Source organism: Plutella xylostella, chromosome 28 (genome assembly GCF_932276165.1).
Source record: "Plutella xylostella chromosome 28, ilPluXylo3.1, whole genome shotgun sequence".
NCBI classification, from domain to species: domain Eukaryota; kingdom Metazoa; phylum Arthropoda; class Insecta; order Lepidoptera; family Plutellidae; genus Plutella; species Plutella xylostella.
Genome location: NC_064008.1, coordinates 8714335 through 8731027, shown reverse-complemented (window position 1 = coordinate 8731027; position 16693 = coordinate 8714335). Strand labels below are relative to the sequence as shown.

At 39.5% G+C, this 16693-nt stretch overlaps 1 protein-coding gene and 1 non-coding gene across 2 annotated transcripts; one reads left to right on the top strand and one right to left on the bottom strand.

Annotated features, from left to right (window-relative positions):
• The first annotated feature begins 2288 nt into the window (after positions 1 to 2288).
• Positions 2289 to 16398, top strand: LOC105396488 (hydroxylysine kinase). Its single transcript, XM_038111256.2, has 7 exons — positions 2289 to 2404; positions 3234 to 3558; positions 8640 to 8839; positions 12878 to 12997; positions 13517 to 13629; positions 14773 to 14962; positions 15686 to 16398. The coding sequence occupies exons 2-7, from the start codon at positions 3261 to 3263 to the stop codon at positions 15890 to 15892; spliced, it is 1128 nt and encodes a 375-aa protein (XP_037967184.2). The 5' UTR covers positions 2289 to 2404; positions 3234 to 3260; the 3' UTR covers positions 15893 to 16398.
• LOC119692086 lies at positions 15311 to 15429 on the bottom strand. Its single transcript, XR_005254128.1, has one exon. It is a non-coding gene; the product is annotated as a 5S ribosomal RNA (ribosomal RNA).
• Positions 16399 to 16693: the final 295 nt, after the last annotated feature.

Here is a 16693-nt window from a genome sequence, read left to right as displayed (position 1 = left end):
TTTTGCATTTCTTTAACCAGAAACAAAAAAAATATTCGATATTCTACATATTTTTTTGTACCGATCTTAGCGGTGTAGATCGGTCAATAACCCCTCAGTTATCGGATTGTTCTTATCAGATTGTCACGATTTTGAGTGATGTGTTAGGTAAGGGTACACTACAGAATTCCGAATTACTTTTTTACGAATATGAAAATAACGATTTTCATAATTACGAATTTCATAGTTCCGAATAATTCACAATCCCGAATTTTTAGTTTCCGAATAGCGAAAATCACGAATAGTATAATAAACGAAATTTCAAACAACAGATTTATTAAAATAACGAAAGTCAATTTTCCGAATATTACTATTTCGATGTTTCCAAAGTACGATTTTTTATTATATCGAATTGTTAAAATTACGAATTCCGAAGTTTTAGTATTCCGAAAATACAAATCCCGCAATGTTTCTTAGTGAATAGTCAGTGTTTATTAACAGCATAATCCGTATACAAACAAAAATAAATAAGCTATATTATATGAAACGCTCCGCTCCGCTTCGCTGCGCTCCGCTTTGTTTTTCGATATCTATGTGCACCTAACACGCTCCTCCTCGCTTTGCTCGTCGTCGCACCTATCTTTAGGTTTAGGTCCTAAGCTTTTTAAGATGTAACACCGTAAAAATCCGAGCAATTGTATTGCTTTGTTCTGTAACTTAACAACAAGTACTAAAAATAGTTTACTATTTAACAAAACTTGACAAACTTTGTTTACTCTATATTTGAAACGCTCCGCTCCGCTTCGCTGCGCTCCGCTTTGTTTTTCGATATCTATGTGCACCTAACACGCTCCTCCTCGCTTTGCTCGTCGTCGCACCTATCTTTAGGTTTAGGTTCTAGCGTTTTTAAAGTGCGTATGATTTGCTTTGATTTGTTGTGAAACTTAACAACAAATAGTTTTCTATTTAACAATATGTCTTTTAAGCCGTATGTTAAACGTTCCGCTGCGCGCTCCTCCTCGCTTTGCTCGTCGTCGCACCAATTTTTTGGTTTAGGTTCTAAAGTTTTAAAGACGTTTATGCGTTTTTGTCAAAATCACGAATTATCATATTTCCGATCGGGATTTTAAATTTTCGTGATTATAATAAATCGGTATTTTATTTTTCGTATATTAAAGTAATCGTATTTTTTAAAGTTCGTATATTTAACAATCGTAATAATAAATATTCGTGATTTTAATATTCGAAATTATAATTTTCGTGATTTTTATAATTCGGTATTTAAAAAAATCGGTATTGCAATATTTCGTAAATTACATATTCGGTGTTATCAAATTCGGAAAAAAGTTTTTCGGAATATTTGGGTGTTCCCGTTAGGTAAACGTGTAAAATTTCCAAACAAAAACAGCCATCTCATCATTATCATGTCCCCCGTGAATTCTTTTCAATGAAGTAAACCTGCACATTTCTATAGTTTAGATTCTAGGGGCCTTTACCCAGGAGTCGGTATGTCCGGTACCTACTATAATATTAGGTACCTACTTAGTAGGTACTTACCTACTTCCATGGCGTTGCCACAAATGACATGGTCGTAGTCTCCAATTCTTTTCTATTATGTTATCTTTAGGAGGTGTAAATTTACCTTGCCTCTCTCTGATGCAACCTTTTTGGACCATTCCACACCACGCTGATTCGATCCACTGCCGGTTGGTGGGCTCACAGCACAGGTCATCTAGATAAGTAAATTTCCTTACAATGTTTTCCTTAACCATAAGACTGTAAAATATGCATAGCACCTACCTACCTAAATCGAAAAGGGATATAATCAGGACACACCCCTTATTAGCTTAATATAGTTACCATAAGTACATAGATTTATACCATCTTTGCAACATTGTTGATTGCTAGTGTGTTGAGTATACGGAGTATACCATGCATCGTTAGTTCCACTGATGTTTATGGGACAACATAATAATTGGTCCATCACAAATTTCGCAATAAATACTATTACAATTTTGAAATCAATCAGTGTCGGTATTAACATCTGCATTTCTCCTAGAAAGTCTCTTATCTATCTAGGTAGATAGTTAATAGGTAATTTAGCTGATCCTTATCACTTATTATATTAAAGGGCTCATATCTCATATTATTAACTGATCGATTAGTAAGTCTGGCCCTGAGTGCAGCAGTAGCTAGTTACAAACAATACTATCACAGCGGCATCTCATATCGTTGGGCAATGCACTGTAAACATTACTGTTACAAACTTAAACCTACCGTCTTGCCAGACAATATTAGGCCGTAGTACAAGGTGATAGGGTGATATGTGTAAGTGGTGTGAATAGTTTGCGAGTGATCATGATTGTTGGGAGTCTCCAAATAGATTCAGTCGTAAAATTGTCGCGAAGCGCACAACCCGTATAAGGTAAGTGAGTGTTAAAGGTTTTTTTAATTTTTTTAAAAGGAGAAAGTTGTTCTAAAACTGTCTATGTCTAGGTATGGTATTTAAAATATGTGAAAGCGATTATAGTCAAGCATCGTAAACAAAATAAAATAAAAATTTTCAAGAATGTATTTTTTTACAGTTTACTTCCTCATTTATTTTATTATTTTCATAAAAATCATTAGTAGCATTTTTATAAGACAGACCAAATAATGAATTTTTAAAGCGTAGATTTTCAACTGGGAATTAAAATAAGGTTTTTTTGCGGAGTGTAGGATGTGAGCAACTTGTTAAAATTAAAATAGAAGTTAACTAGGTACCTGCCTGATTAATAAATAAAATATCTTAAAACAACGTAAAACTCCCAGTATAAAGTTATTGGCCGGCGTTTTCAAGTTCACCTCACCGGCAACATCATGTGATGGGAGTTGCGCCCTGCATCCGCTTGGCGGCGCCACTGAGTTCAACAAGAATTCCTCTGAATATTAGGTACTTACAATATTATGTAGAACATCAATTAATAACTAAAGGGTTAAAGGTGCTGCATAATTATTGTCAGTAAAAACCATTATTTTACTCCAAACTACTTATTTTACCTACTACTACTTGTTAATAGCAACCCTAATTAATAAAAGTAGGTTACTACAGAGTTTAAATTGTGACAAAGTGGTGCAGTTTGATATACAATTAAAATTTGTATTTTGTCTTTGATATTCATTTAATTATTGTTTGTTAAACACCATCGATAGGATCGATAATAGGTATAGAACGTAAGTACCACAGGAATATAACATAAACTTACCCTTTACAGATACTACTTACTCTAAACCCACAAATCATGGCAGACACCAAAACAGAAAGCCTGGTCCTCGAACCAGGCACGGTCATCAAACCCATCATTACTCACGAAGAGGTGAAACTACTAGTGGAACGACTGTACGGAATATCTGTGCTGGAGCTGGAAGAACTCAATGGCTATGATGACAAGAACTACAAGATTATTGAAGACCCTAATGTCAAGAATCCTCTGATCACCAACCACTCGACTGAAGGCTACGTCTTGAAGATCATGAATTCTATGGATTCTCAGAATTTGAGCGTCGTCGAAGCCCAGAATGAAATCATGAACTTTATCAGTGAGTTTCTTTTGTTTTGGTTTGGCAGTTGTTGATTCTGGTGCTGGCGTCACGTTAGTTATAGATTGGCAAGTTGCTTGGCGACCCTCCTTGCGGGGTGAAAGACGCGGAGGGGACGAGGTACCCAAGACGACAGCGGGTAGCGGGAGGGTAGCGGGGAAGGGCAACGCGTGCATTGTATGTCATTGTTACGGCAGTCTCGGCCGCGCAGCCGAGGCGGCCACATGTCTTATATAGTCTGTCATAATTTGAGTGCGACCCACATGAGATCATTGATCCTGAGACCATTAGTCTTAGGATGAGTGTTGAGGCCTTTTTAATATTATCATTATATTATTATTAGGTATCTATAATTCGTCAACAAAATAACGTTAAAAACAACAAATCGTATAATGTCTCAATATAGGGGCTTCTTGTAGAACAGCGTACCGGATCAGTCATGCTACGCGGCTAAAGGTTGGTACTGCGCAGTCAGATACGAAAAAGTAAACAACAAAGACGAAGAGTCCAGAGCGGTGGTAGCTCAGTCGGGTGAGCGCCCGCTTCTCAATCAAGAGATGCGGGTTCGAATCCCGGCGCTGACATGTACCAATGAGTTCTTTTAACTTAAGTACAATGTATACCATCGCTCTTACGGTGAAGGAAAACATCGTGAGGAAACCTGCATATCTAGATCTAGCACATCTAGATATGTGAACCCACCAACCCGCAGTGGACCAGCGTGGTGGGAAATGGTCCAAGCTTAGGAAGGCAGTTTAGACCTTGGGGATATGCACAAAGGTTCCACTCGAGAGAGCCAGGTGCAGGTACTTACACCCCCACAGAGAATAGAATAGAATAGAATAGACGAAGAGTCCATATGACAGTGCGTCAGTTGTCAGTTCTTGTAACTAGGAAAGCAACCAAAATTTATGTGATTTAATGAAAGTAATTAATGAGCAAAACACAGAGAAAAATTACAAAATTGATGAAATTTTGAAAGAAAATGATCATATCGTGCTTCGCCTACCCCCATACCACCCGGAATTAAATCCTATTGAACTTGTGTGGCGGTACGTGAAAGGAGAGCTCGCAAGAACGTCGATTGACTCTAACTTAGATAAAGAGATAAAAGACTTAGAGTTGCTTTTCTCTAATTATTCGCCTAAAAAGTGGAGAAATTGTGACGACCATGTCATAAAAAATTAAGACGAATATTATAAATCTGATAGAGTATTTGACGATGTATTGGACAGGTATGTTATTGTTTATTTATAATGTATTGTAAATTAAACATAAATTGGTTTTTGTCTTAGATTTATAATTGAAGTTAATGAAAACGATGATGAAGATGAGGATGACGACGACGATGAACAAGTTCAAACAGAGAGTGAACATGAAAGTGACATGGAAATTGATTTATAAAATAAAACACTTTTACATAAATAAATTCAAATTGGTAGATATTCTGAAGGTAAACATCCAAATTTTAATGCTGTCAAACTATAAATTTTAAGCTAAATATGACATTTACGGGAACACTCATAGAATAAAATTTTACTTACGTCAGAAATAGTTACAAGCTATCGCGAGATTAATCCGGGCACACTTTTCTACGTGTGTAGCATGTCGTGCTACCTCGCCCCCGCCACTTCTTTCACCCCGCAAGGAGGGTCGCCAAGTAACTTGCCGCATTATAGTCAACATTGTTATCGCCTAATTAATGTCTGCTTGTTTATTTTTCGAGATTTAAAGCTCATGATTTATGTTTGTTAGAAAAGCCCATAAGTCCCCTAATCAAGTGCTTCTGCAGAATAGTTGATGTTCCGTAGCCACATACCATTTATGTATAAGTACCATGCCCTCCTTGTTACTCATTCATATTGTTATCATTATAATCTAGCTAGCTTCGTCTCTCTTCCCCTCTTAAGCCTAAAATATTGTGGCAATGCCTCAACTAACTTTCAAAGTTAGAATGACAATAATTCATAAAACTAACGCCAATCGCTGACACCCACCTAGATATAAGCTACAAAAGCCAGCAACTTATCCGTACTTCCCCTCGGTGCCACGCATCATTTTCCCAATTGTATCCCTACCCTCTTAGACTTAATATTAGTGTCATCTCCTCAACATGTAGCTAAGCACGGTCAATTTGGGGCTGATCAATTCTCTTATCACGATTTAATTTACGTATCCTATAAAATTCGTCCCCCCAAATCCAAACCTAAAACTCTTCTTCAGCGCAATTTTGGTGGAATGGTGCTGGAGAATCTTTGCAGTGATGCGAAAAACTTAGCTTGGGACACTGTCTATAGTGCTGATACGATGGATGCAAAGATTAATATCTTCAACTCATTAATCATCCAGCTGTATGATATCCATGCGCCTGTGAGAGCAGTTAAAATTAAACATCTTCCTGCTCCTTGGCTAACTGATGAAATTAAGCAACTCATTAGCCAAAAAGCTGCAGCCAAATCTAGGTTTAAGTGTAGCTCATCTGACAGAAATAGGCAGAAATACACTGCTATACGTAATCACTGCAATAAGGTGTGTAGGGATGCACAACGACGCCATATTCACGAATCGGTTCAAAACGGTGACCCAGCTAAAGTCTGGAATTTCCTCAGGTCGCTAGGAGTTGGTAGATCTCGTTCTGATTCTATTCCCAAGGACATAGACATTAACTGTCTTAACCAGCATTCCACATCCTCTGTGGCCATGAATAGTGCTACTAAACACAACACACTGAATTTTCTTTCATCTCAACCAACTCCTGACATTTCCTTATTTAACTTCAGTGACTTTACCGATTGTGACGTTAAGAAGAGCATACTACATATCACATCGAATGCGATCGGTACTGACAGTATCAGTCGGAACATGGTTCTTCCTATTCTTGACATAATCCTCCCAGTAATCACACACATCCTTAACTATTCCATTTCCTCTAAAACATTCCCATCCGCTTGGAAAGATGCTCAAGTCACTCCCTTGCCCAAGAAATCCAATCCATCTCTTGCTGACTTCCGTCCTATTTCCATCCTTCCCTTCCTTTCCAAGGTACTCGAACGTCTGGTCCATTACCAGCTGAATGCATTCCTAGTGCGAAACAACTTAATGAATCCGTACCCATCTGGGTTCCGCCCGGGACATAGCACTGTAACGGCCTTAGTGAAAATCACTGACGACGTTCGTCAGGGTATGGAGAATGGTGAGCTGACGGTGCTGTCACTACTCGATTTTAGCAATGCCTTCAATACAGTCGATTATGACATACTATTGGGGATATTGCGCTCTCTTAATGTATCTCCAACGGTAATTGACTGGTTTCATAGTTACTTGCACGGGCGCCGGCAGCGAATCCGTATTGAGGAGTCATTCTCTCTATGGTGCAGCACAACGGCCGGAGTCCCGCAAGGTGGCGTGTTGTCCCCTCTTCTCTTTGCCATATTTATTAACAGTATTTCTAATCACTTATCTTCTTCCTACCACCTTTATGCAGATGATCTACAAATATACAGCCATGCGCCTTTATCAGATCTCTCCGTTGCAATCAACAGAACAAATACTGACCTAGAACATATTTTGACGTGGAGCAGTGACTTCGGCCTAAGAGTCAATCCGACTAAAACCCAGGTGATCATTCTTGGCAGCCCTAGATTTATTTCCATGATTGACTTCGATTCCCTTCCACCAGTTATTTTTGATGGTGTACATATAGAGTGGAGTAAAGAAGTTAAAAACTTGGGGGTGTATCTGGACAGATCCATGACATGGAAAAAGCAGCTGGAAGTAGTTAGTAGAAAGATGTTTGCTTCAGCAGGTTCACTTCGCAGATTGCGGAATTTCTTGCCCACTTCCACCAAAATTGAGCTTTCTCAGTCTTTACTTCTACCTATTTTAGATTATGCCGATTCTTGCTATCCAGATTTAACTGAGGAGCAGTTAAATAAGCTTGAGCGACTCCAAAATTTTTCTATACGGTTTATATTTGGCTTACGCAAATATGACCATGTTTCCGACTTTCGCGCGAAACTCAAGTGGCTCCCTATTCGTCTTCGTCGCAATGCCCACATTCTTTCACTTTTATATTCCATACTCTTTAACCCAACATACCCCGCTTACTTAAAAGAACGCTTTCAGCTTCGTTGTGAATCTCACAACCTGACACTGCGCTCTACCCACAATCTCCGCCTTAATATCCCTCCTAATACCACTAAATTCTTCAGTGCTTCTTACACAGTACGCGCTATCACTTTGTGGAATGATCTTCCTTCAAAAATCCGACAAGCACCAACTCTGGAAACCTTTAAGAGAATGGTGAAGGAACACTACCTTAAATCAACTGTTTAGCTGTTATCAGATCATTAAATATGTATTAAAAATCATGTACCTATGTAGGTATAATATGTATGATATGTATGTGTATGTATATGATGTATGTATGTATATGTATATATGTGTTTGTATATATTTATATAATTATTATATTGTATATAATTGTGTATTATAATACATGTAGTAGGCGTATGTACTTGTGTGTATTTTTTATTTATTTTTTGCTTATATTTAGTGTGTAGTAGATAATAATAACTTAAATTATACTATATTCCTTGAGTAAGTACACTGTACCCCTTTTATATCTCTAGTCCATCCATCCAAAGGTTGTCTGGAAGAGATCGCTATAAGCGATAAGACCGCCTTTTGTACCCTAGTTAAGTGTCTATGTAAAATTGTTAATCATTTCTTGGTGTACAAATAAAGAGTACTCTATCTATCTATCTATCTATAAATGCAGAATTCATTTTAAACATCTTCGAACCATTAATCCTTTTCATCATAATGACACCACATAAACCTCTAACCCTGGCACCCCTAATTGATGCATCTTCATCAGTTATCTGTGTATTGACTTTCTTGATCGCAAAACTCTCCTTTACGTTCCTCTCATCACACCAAAACCTCTAGAGGCTTGATCAGAGTTGGGGTGATGAGATCAACGTAAAAGAGAGTTTTGAGATGTTTAACCCCCCAGCTGCCCAGACCTCTAACCTCTTTAACCCCTCAGCTGCCCTACATCTAACCCTTTTACCCCTCAGCGGCCCGCTCCATCACCTGCCCGCGGCCGATCCGCAACATCTTCGGGCACCTCTACTCCATCGAGCGCCTCGGGGAGCGCAGCCACGCCGTGAGGCTCCTGGAGTACGTCCCCGGCACTCTGCTGAAGGATGTCCAGGCCAGTGACGCGTTGTTGTACCAGCTGGGGGAGTTTGTGGCTAATCTGGATAATAAACTGCAGGTCAGTTTGAGATTCTTTCGTTGAGTTGCAGAAGCTCAAGCTAATGGCGGCATTTCTACTGGCAAATCTATGTCTGTCTTTTTCTGTTCGTGTACTGTCTAATTTTATTGATATTTTACAGTCTGCTTCTATCCTTAGTTCTAATATAACCAAGGCTGGTGCACGAAAACGAAAATGCCAGGTAACCGGCTGGAACTACCACGTTCAACATCATCATGAGCGGGCTAGAATTTGTTTTAAGATGTGGATAAATTTTGGTAAACCCAATACGGGTAAAATTTATGATGAAATGCACGCTAGCCGGAAAATATTTAAGAGTAAATTACGCTGGTGCCAAAATAACGAAGAGATAATTAAAATGAACATACTAGCACTACAGAAACGAAACAAAGACTTTAATAAGTTTTGGAAGGGTACTAAAGCTCTAAGCTACAAACGAGGGTTGCCAGTATCTGTAGAGAATGAAAGTAATGAAGCGGCCATTGCGAACATTTTCGCAAACCATTTCAAAGTCGCTCCTCTCAAGGTACAGTGTGTGCCCGATGCGGAGGCAGCCCCGTCGCCCGCGCCGGCCGCGCCCGCCCCCGCCCCCGCCCCGCAGCCCCCAGCGGCCGAGCTACGTGTGACGGCGGCGAGCGTGGCTCGTGCGGTGCGCTGCATGACCCGGGGAAAGTCCCCCGGCCATGACTCTCTCAGCATCGAGCATATTCTGTACGGTACGCTAGTGATGAGGTATATAAAATATTGGCTTTAATATTTAATTATTGCTTAGAGCTTCAGTACCTACCGGATCTTATGATGAGGACGGTGGTGGTTCCAGTCATCAAAAATAAAACAGGAGATCTCTCGAGTGTGTCAAACTATAGACCTATTTCCTTGGGTACCGTCGCTGGCAAGGTGCTTGAACGGCTTCTGCAGCCCGAGTTGATGAGGAATGTTAAGATCAGTGATGCGCAGTTTGGTTTTCGTCCTGGTCTCTCAACAGACTCTGCAATACTGAGTCTTAAGCACGCAGTCAATTACTACAAACATAGAGAAACTTCGGTCTATGCATGCTTTTTTGACCTAAGTCGTGCTTTTGACTTGGTAAACTATAACCTGCTCTGGTCGAAGATGTTAAAGTCTAAGGTTCCTTCTGACCTAGTGGCTCTGTTGAGACACTGGTATGAGAACCAAACTAACTCTGTACGATGGGGCGACGCACACTCTAGTGAATATAGACTAGAATGTGGCGTTCGTCAGGGAGGGCTGACCTCTCCGGACCTCTTCAACCTTTATGTAAATGACCTGATCGAGGAGTTGAGGAGCACCGGCATCGGGTGTCACGTAGGGGATGTATGCTTCAACAACTTGAGCTACGCAGATGATATGGTGCTCCTCAGCCCCTCGGTCGGCGGATTAAGAAAGCTCATTGCTGTGTGTGAGAGATTCGCTAATAGTAATGGTTTAAAATATAACGCCAAGAAATGTGAAGTAATGGTATTTAGAGTGGGGAGAGGTCCGGAGAGGATACCCCCGGTCTACATGTATGGCTCATCGATTCGGGTTGTAGATAAGTTCAGGTACTTGGGTCATGTGCTGACGGAGACCCTGAGTGACGACGCCGACATGGAGCGCGAGCGGCGGGCCCTGGCGGTGCGGTGCAACATGCTCGCACGCAGGTTTGCCAAGTGCTCTAAGGATGTAAAAATTGTGCTCTTCAAGGCCTTTTGTCAAACGTTTTATACCTGCCAACTATGGATTAATTACACAAGGAGAGCATACATCACCCTTAGAGTACAATACAATGACGCACTACGCATATTGCTGAGACAACCGCGCTACTGCAGTGCGAAGGCCATGTTCGCCGACGCCGGGGTCCCCGACTACTTCGCCGTGCTGCGGCTACGGGCGGCGTCGTTCTGGGACCGAGTCCGGAGCTCCAGCAATGAGCTGATAGCAGCTGTCGGCGACGATATTTATGGAAATGGGTTCATTAAGCACTGGCTTTTCATGCACCAGTCGGGGAATAAGAAGTAGGCGAATGCATTTAACATTTTTATAATTTTAATTGTAATTTGTCCATAGTTTTACTGCCCCTATACAGCACTTTATTTTATTTTTATGTTTATTCAGAATATTGTACTTTTATTGTATTTACATATGGGTTTATTTTGTGATTTTAATTTTAATGTAACAAATGATGACCTGAAATAAATGATTATTTAAAAAAAAAAGCAAGGCAGCTATACTTTTAAGGTCAACATTAGCTAAAAGTCCCTTTCTGCAACTCAGCGTTTACTTGTTTACTAGGTCTTTACTGTTACCGTACCGACACCGATACATTAGCAATCAACAATCCTTAGGCCAGATTTTTCAATGGTCAGATAAAAGTTTTTTAGGGAATAATTCGGATGATGTCGCATACTGAATGGTTTTGCTAATTCATTAGCCCTTGGTTTACTGTGTCCATATTTAAATGTTCATATTTAAATGTGTAAAGGTTAATCTATCATTCACGATTTTTACTCTACCATTATTCTGAACTATGGACGTCTGATCGCACCGTCGTTCATCGTTCATAAAATTAGTCCCGTGTGGCTTGTGGGTCAGTCAGCCCGTAGGATAATATAACTTGCACAGACCGTATAGAAATAAGCGGACAACTTCAATACGGTACCAGCAGAATGTTTATTCAATTGAAACAGAGCACCGAATTTATCAATCAGTTAAAATAGACTGGAAGTATCTTCCTATATACTTATACAAATAAACAGTCTAAACAAAATAGAAGTGTTTTTACGTAACATTTAATTAAATTAAAAAAAAAAAACACGCACTCACGCCTTGTACTAATGTACTCCCTTGCGGGGTAGGCAGAGGTGCATTGCTGCACCCACTTTTCGCCAGAGTGTTATGTTAGTCCCAATGTAATAGGGGGCGGGCCTATTGCCATTTTACGGGCACATCCAAGACCCGAGAACAAATATCTGTGTTTAAACAAATATCTGCCCCAGCCGCAGCCGGGAATCGAACCCGGGACCATCGGCTCAGTAGTCAGGGTCACTAACCACTACGCCATTCGGTCATCGGTAATTAAATTGACAATACAAAAAGAAAGTATGTGCACTGTGAGTGTTAACATTGTACCTACCTAGTTTGTTAGCCTATTATTGCTCAGTCGTAATACCTCTACATGTTTCCAACAATAGAATGTAATCATCTATGGTTGCGATAGCGACAACAATGTAGTACGTCGCTCTATGCAGGATATTTCTAGTAAATACTAATATCCTTGGTCCTAACAATAATAGTCTCTTTGAGACATGTCACTAATGTAGGTTATGGATGATAATACAGATAATGAATACCGTAATATTATGTTTACAATAAGGTATTTGTTCTTTTCTGAAGAACAACCTCATAGATCTTTTTCAAAATAATTGGCAAATATTTCAGGGTTATTTTTACTGTTTTAGGGTAAAATTACTTGGTCACGTATGGAACGTTATTTTTTATTAAATTTATTAGTAGGTACCTTTAGCAATGAAGTGTTAATTATGCAACAAAGTTTTCCATATACCTAGTTATTAATAGATTAGATATTGAAGTTATTAGGTACGTACAAGTTTGCTTATTTGGTATATTAGTTAGGAGTAAGTAGTTAGGACGGTATGTTTAGTTAGGTAAGTTCAAATTCAATATTTACTGATAATTTTTGTACGCATATGCCTCTAAATTGAAAAGAAGGTGGCACTATATACAACACAGCACAGCAACTTCCTCAAGCAACAGATACTTTATATTATATATCCATGATCTCTCTAGCACTATCATCCAGGATCTGCTAATATGCTGGTCTGGTTTCAATAACCCGTTAGGGCCAGTTACAAGCCACCTTGTATTATTTCACTCTGTCGTACCCCACCTACCGTAACCATTAAATTTACAACCATCACCATTGAACCACACCCCCGTTCCACCTGGACCATCATGACCCTCAGTCCACATGTGGTCCACCATGACGTCCATGACCCTCACTCCACATGTGGTCCGCAGAACTTCAACCACTCGGGGCTGGTCACCCGCGAGCACATCTGGATGCTGTCGAAGGTTCCAGAGCTGGAAAAGTTCAAGTACGTCATCAAGGATGCAGAGAAATTGGATCTGGTTGAAGAGGTTAGTGCGATTTTAGATAAAGCTCTAATTATATAGGGACCATTTAGCCGTAAATTTTGGACCCACCTCTAGGCTTGGGACCGTAAAATGGAAATATGTATTACCTACTTACTTTATTTTTGTAGCTCCAAATTTGATAGACCTATAATAACTGATATGAATGGTTTCAAAAACCGATTCAAATTTAGGTAATCGAAGCGTCTTCCCAAGGTAAACATAAACATGCCTACTCCATAATCTCATTTTAGATTGTTGCTAATACATTACCTGAAACGAATGTTCGGTTATAGTTTATCAGAGGCTGCCTTATACAGTCAATGAGCATTGCTTCAGATTTGTAACGGGTTATGTTCCGCTACGGCAATCATCTATGTACATAAATCCACAAATCAAACAATCAATCATTGAAATTAGCGTGAAAACTACCTAATTTCACGTATGTAACTAAGAACCATAGCGAACTGAGAGGACTGATAAGGCTTTCAATATTTGCTATACCAATCCCGTATTTATATCCAGGTAATAGAGGAGTACAAGTACGCAGTGGTTCCCAACTACGACGAACTCGAGAAGGGAGTCATCCACGGAGACATTAACGAAATGAACATCCTTGTTGAAAAGAACCCGGCCGGGTGAGTCAATATTACCAGATTTCGTAATATCATCACCATTATCATTAACAATATCATCAACAACAATATGATAGGGAGGGAGAACAAGAAGAAAGCAGCCTAGCCCTAGCATGACTTCAACTGATTCTTAAATCTTACAAATGGGTTCGGGGCACCCTGGAAAGTCACCTATTGACGTTAATGTGGCAAACAAATCCTTTTACTTCGGTGACACATCGTAATAAATTTCCGTATCCTATTCATGAAGTGGATTCTTGCTCATCAACCCCGGCGAATCAAAGCAATGCATTTGACTTGATTATGGGAACGCAATGAAAAGGTAAGCTTGTTCTATGGGAAACTAGTTAGGCAGACTAGTTAATCAATGGCTGCCCTTTCAGCTTCAGCAGCAAACATTATGCTTTAGTGTAGAATGTTTCCGAATATTTCATAAGTAATTGGATATTTCATAACACACAGGTTGAACTGCCTCAACTATCTCCCACTCTAATATCAGTGTCGTGACAATGTTATCGCCATGTTAGTGCTATAGTGACAAGTTGTTTGTTTGTGTAGTTATTTTCGTCGCGATAACGAGTGACGTGCAAACGACAGTCTTGAAGAAGGAAGAATCTTGCATACTACGTGTATTGCTATCGGTCTGTTACTGAATAAAATTGAGGCCGATGACCCCGAAAATCAATTCACTGATTTCTACGCGCCTTTCTATTAGGTCCCATGCTAATACTTGTGCCTAGTCTTTACTGGATGCCTCTATCTACCCCAACAATGGTTAACCGGTTCTTTGGCAGAATCTATGTATTAAAATGGTGCAGGTGCATGCATCTAACTGGCTCGAATATTTAAAAAATAATATGTCTAAACTGCTTTCTTAAGCTTCCACCATATCCAACTACGCTGGTCCTCTGCAGGCTGGTGGTGGCTGCACCTACGTGTACATTTTTATGCACTACAAGTACCTCAAGAAACAATCAATCATGTCCCCACTGGCATTTCTATTGATTCACCGTCATCATCAGCCTATTACATCCACTTCCAAACATAAACCTCCCAAAGTCCCAAATTAATACGGTGTTTTTACACCAACTACTTTAACAATTCTTTATCTTCCAATCAATACTTCAACCCAAATTCTCCTTCCAGCAAAACCGAGTACCGCATAGCCGGGGTCCTTGACTTCGGCGACATCCAGTACTCGTACCTGGTGTTCGAGCTGGCCATCTCCATGACCTACATGATGCTGGTGACGGGCGAGGTGCGGAGCGGGGGGGTGGTGCTGGCTGGATACTCTATTAACAGGAGGTTGCCTGCACAGGATTTGAGGCTGCTGAAGGTAAGGGTTGAGAGTGCTTTAAATTCCCTTTTCTAGAGTCCTGGATCTAGATGATGATATCACACTTGATTTAGCTACTTTGCAAGGGTTACCAAGATAAAGGTGCTCACGCACCGAAAACACTACGACGACTACGACTTATAAGTCGTACAGTATGTGAAAGTAAGAGGACTAGTATGGAACAAGAGCTTTTAGAGGTAGATTCCTCTCTGTGTTAAGTACCTAAAATTATAGCTGCTTGCTTGCTAAAAGTAAAATGTTGCGAAACAAACGCATCTAAATCATCTAAGACTGCGTATAAAATAATAAAAAGCGCATAACATTTTACTAAAAAGAAAACAAGCAAAAAGCCAACGACACGTGGTGTTCCCAGGCGGTCACCCATCCAAGTACTGACCACGCCCGATGTTGCTTAACTTCGGTGATCGGACGAGAACCGGTGTATTCAACATGGTATGGACGTTGGCGATAAACGAAGCGGATTTTATCTATACGAGTAACAAATATATTGTTCAAAAACAGAAACAGCGACATCTGTTTCTTTTTAATAGCAACACGTTTCACTCAGTGTACTACGCTATAAACGCAATGCGCAGTGTAGTAGTTGAAACCCAAACATACAGATGGCGCTGCCTTCATTACTTTCTACTTTCACTACTAGATGGCGTTGGTAGGTTCAACTGATTTTATTAATAATACAGTCTTTTGTTTATTTATCTTCAGACCCTGATATCAGCTCGTCTGGTCCAAAGCCTGATCCTCGGTGCCTACTCCATAGAACAAGACCCCAACAACAAATACGTCACATCGACTGAAAGGGCCAACGGCTGGGACCTTCTGAAGAAGCTGAGGAAGACCAAGTATTCTGCTGATGAACAGGACCCGACCGACTGGCAGACCATCGCTAACGAGTACTTGACTAGGAGTTAAAGTTAAACTGGATTTAAAGTTCACGATAACTGCCACATTAGGTATTTAATGATGGTCGTTTTTGATGACGTTATGAGTTTCGGTTTAGTATTGTCATTTTAAAGTTTCAGTATTAAATAGGTACTATAACAGTCGATATATTTATTGAATGTGTGTAAAGTAAATATGATAACTTAAATAAATCGCATTATTTTTTCAATATTTATCAATGATTAGGTAAGTAAATAAATAAGTACAAAAATTGTGCAATTACTTTTATCCGTCAATTTCCTATAAGTAAGTAATGTATTATAAATTACATAATTACTATTGTACATAAATATCTAACATGTTATTAAAATTTGTTATATATACCTATCTTATTGATCTTTTACATAGATGGAATGCTAATAATGATATACTTACGTAATATACCTAAATATAATCTTTGCTTTAACAGTTAGTAACGTATTATGTAAATCTAGGTTTAGTGTTCGATAATAATAAATAAAGACTGTTACAAAGTACCTAGCTATAATATGTTTAATTATTTTCAAAACTGGTGGCTTTTATGCGTTTACCTATTTTTTATATTTAATACTACTAGACATAGATGGCAGCACTAGTCCTGTTTGAAAACAATCGGAGAATTCGAGTCTTTTGGAGCTAGGCATATCGCAGGAATCTAAACGACCTAGCTCTGTCTGTTTTAGCGATCTAGACTTCTTGACAAAAACCTAGCTATGTTCCCTGGGGAACGGCCGGTTATGAAATTGCATCGGTACACACAAAGCCTTACTGTGTCGTTTAGATGGCAGATAG

Excerpts from the sequence above, each read along its gene's own strand:
- LOC105396488 (XM_038111256.2), top strand. The coding sequence starts at position 3,261 with ATGGCAGACACCAAAACAGAAAGCCTGGTCCTCGAACCAGGCACGGTC. Across the intron at positions 12,998-13,516 it reads AATTGGATCTGGTTGAAGAG|GTAATAGAGGAGTACAAGTA; the intron begins GTTAGTGCGATT and ends ATTTATATCCAG. Across the intron at positions 14,963-15,685 it reads AGGATTTGAGGCTGCTGAAG|ACCCTGATATCAGCTCGTCT; the intron begins GTAAGGGTTGAG and ends ATTTATCTTCAG.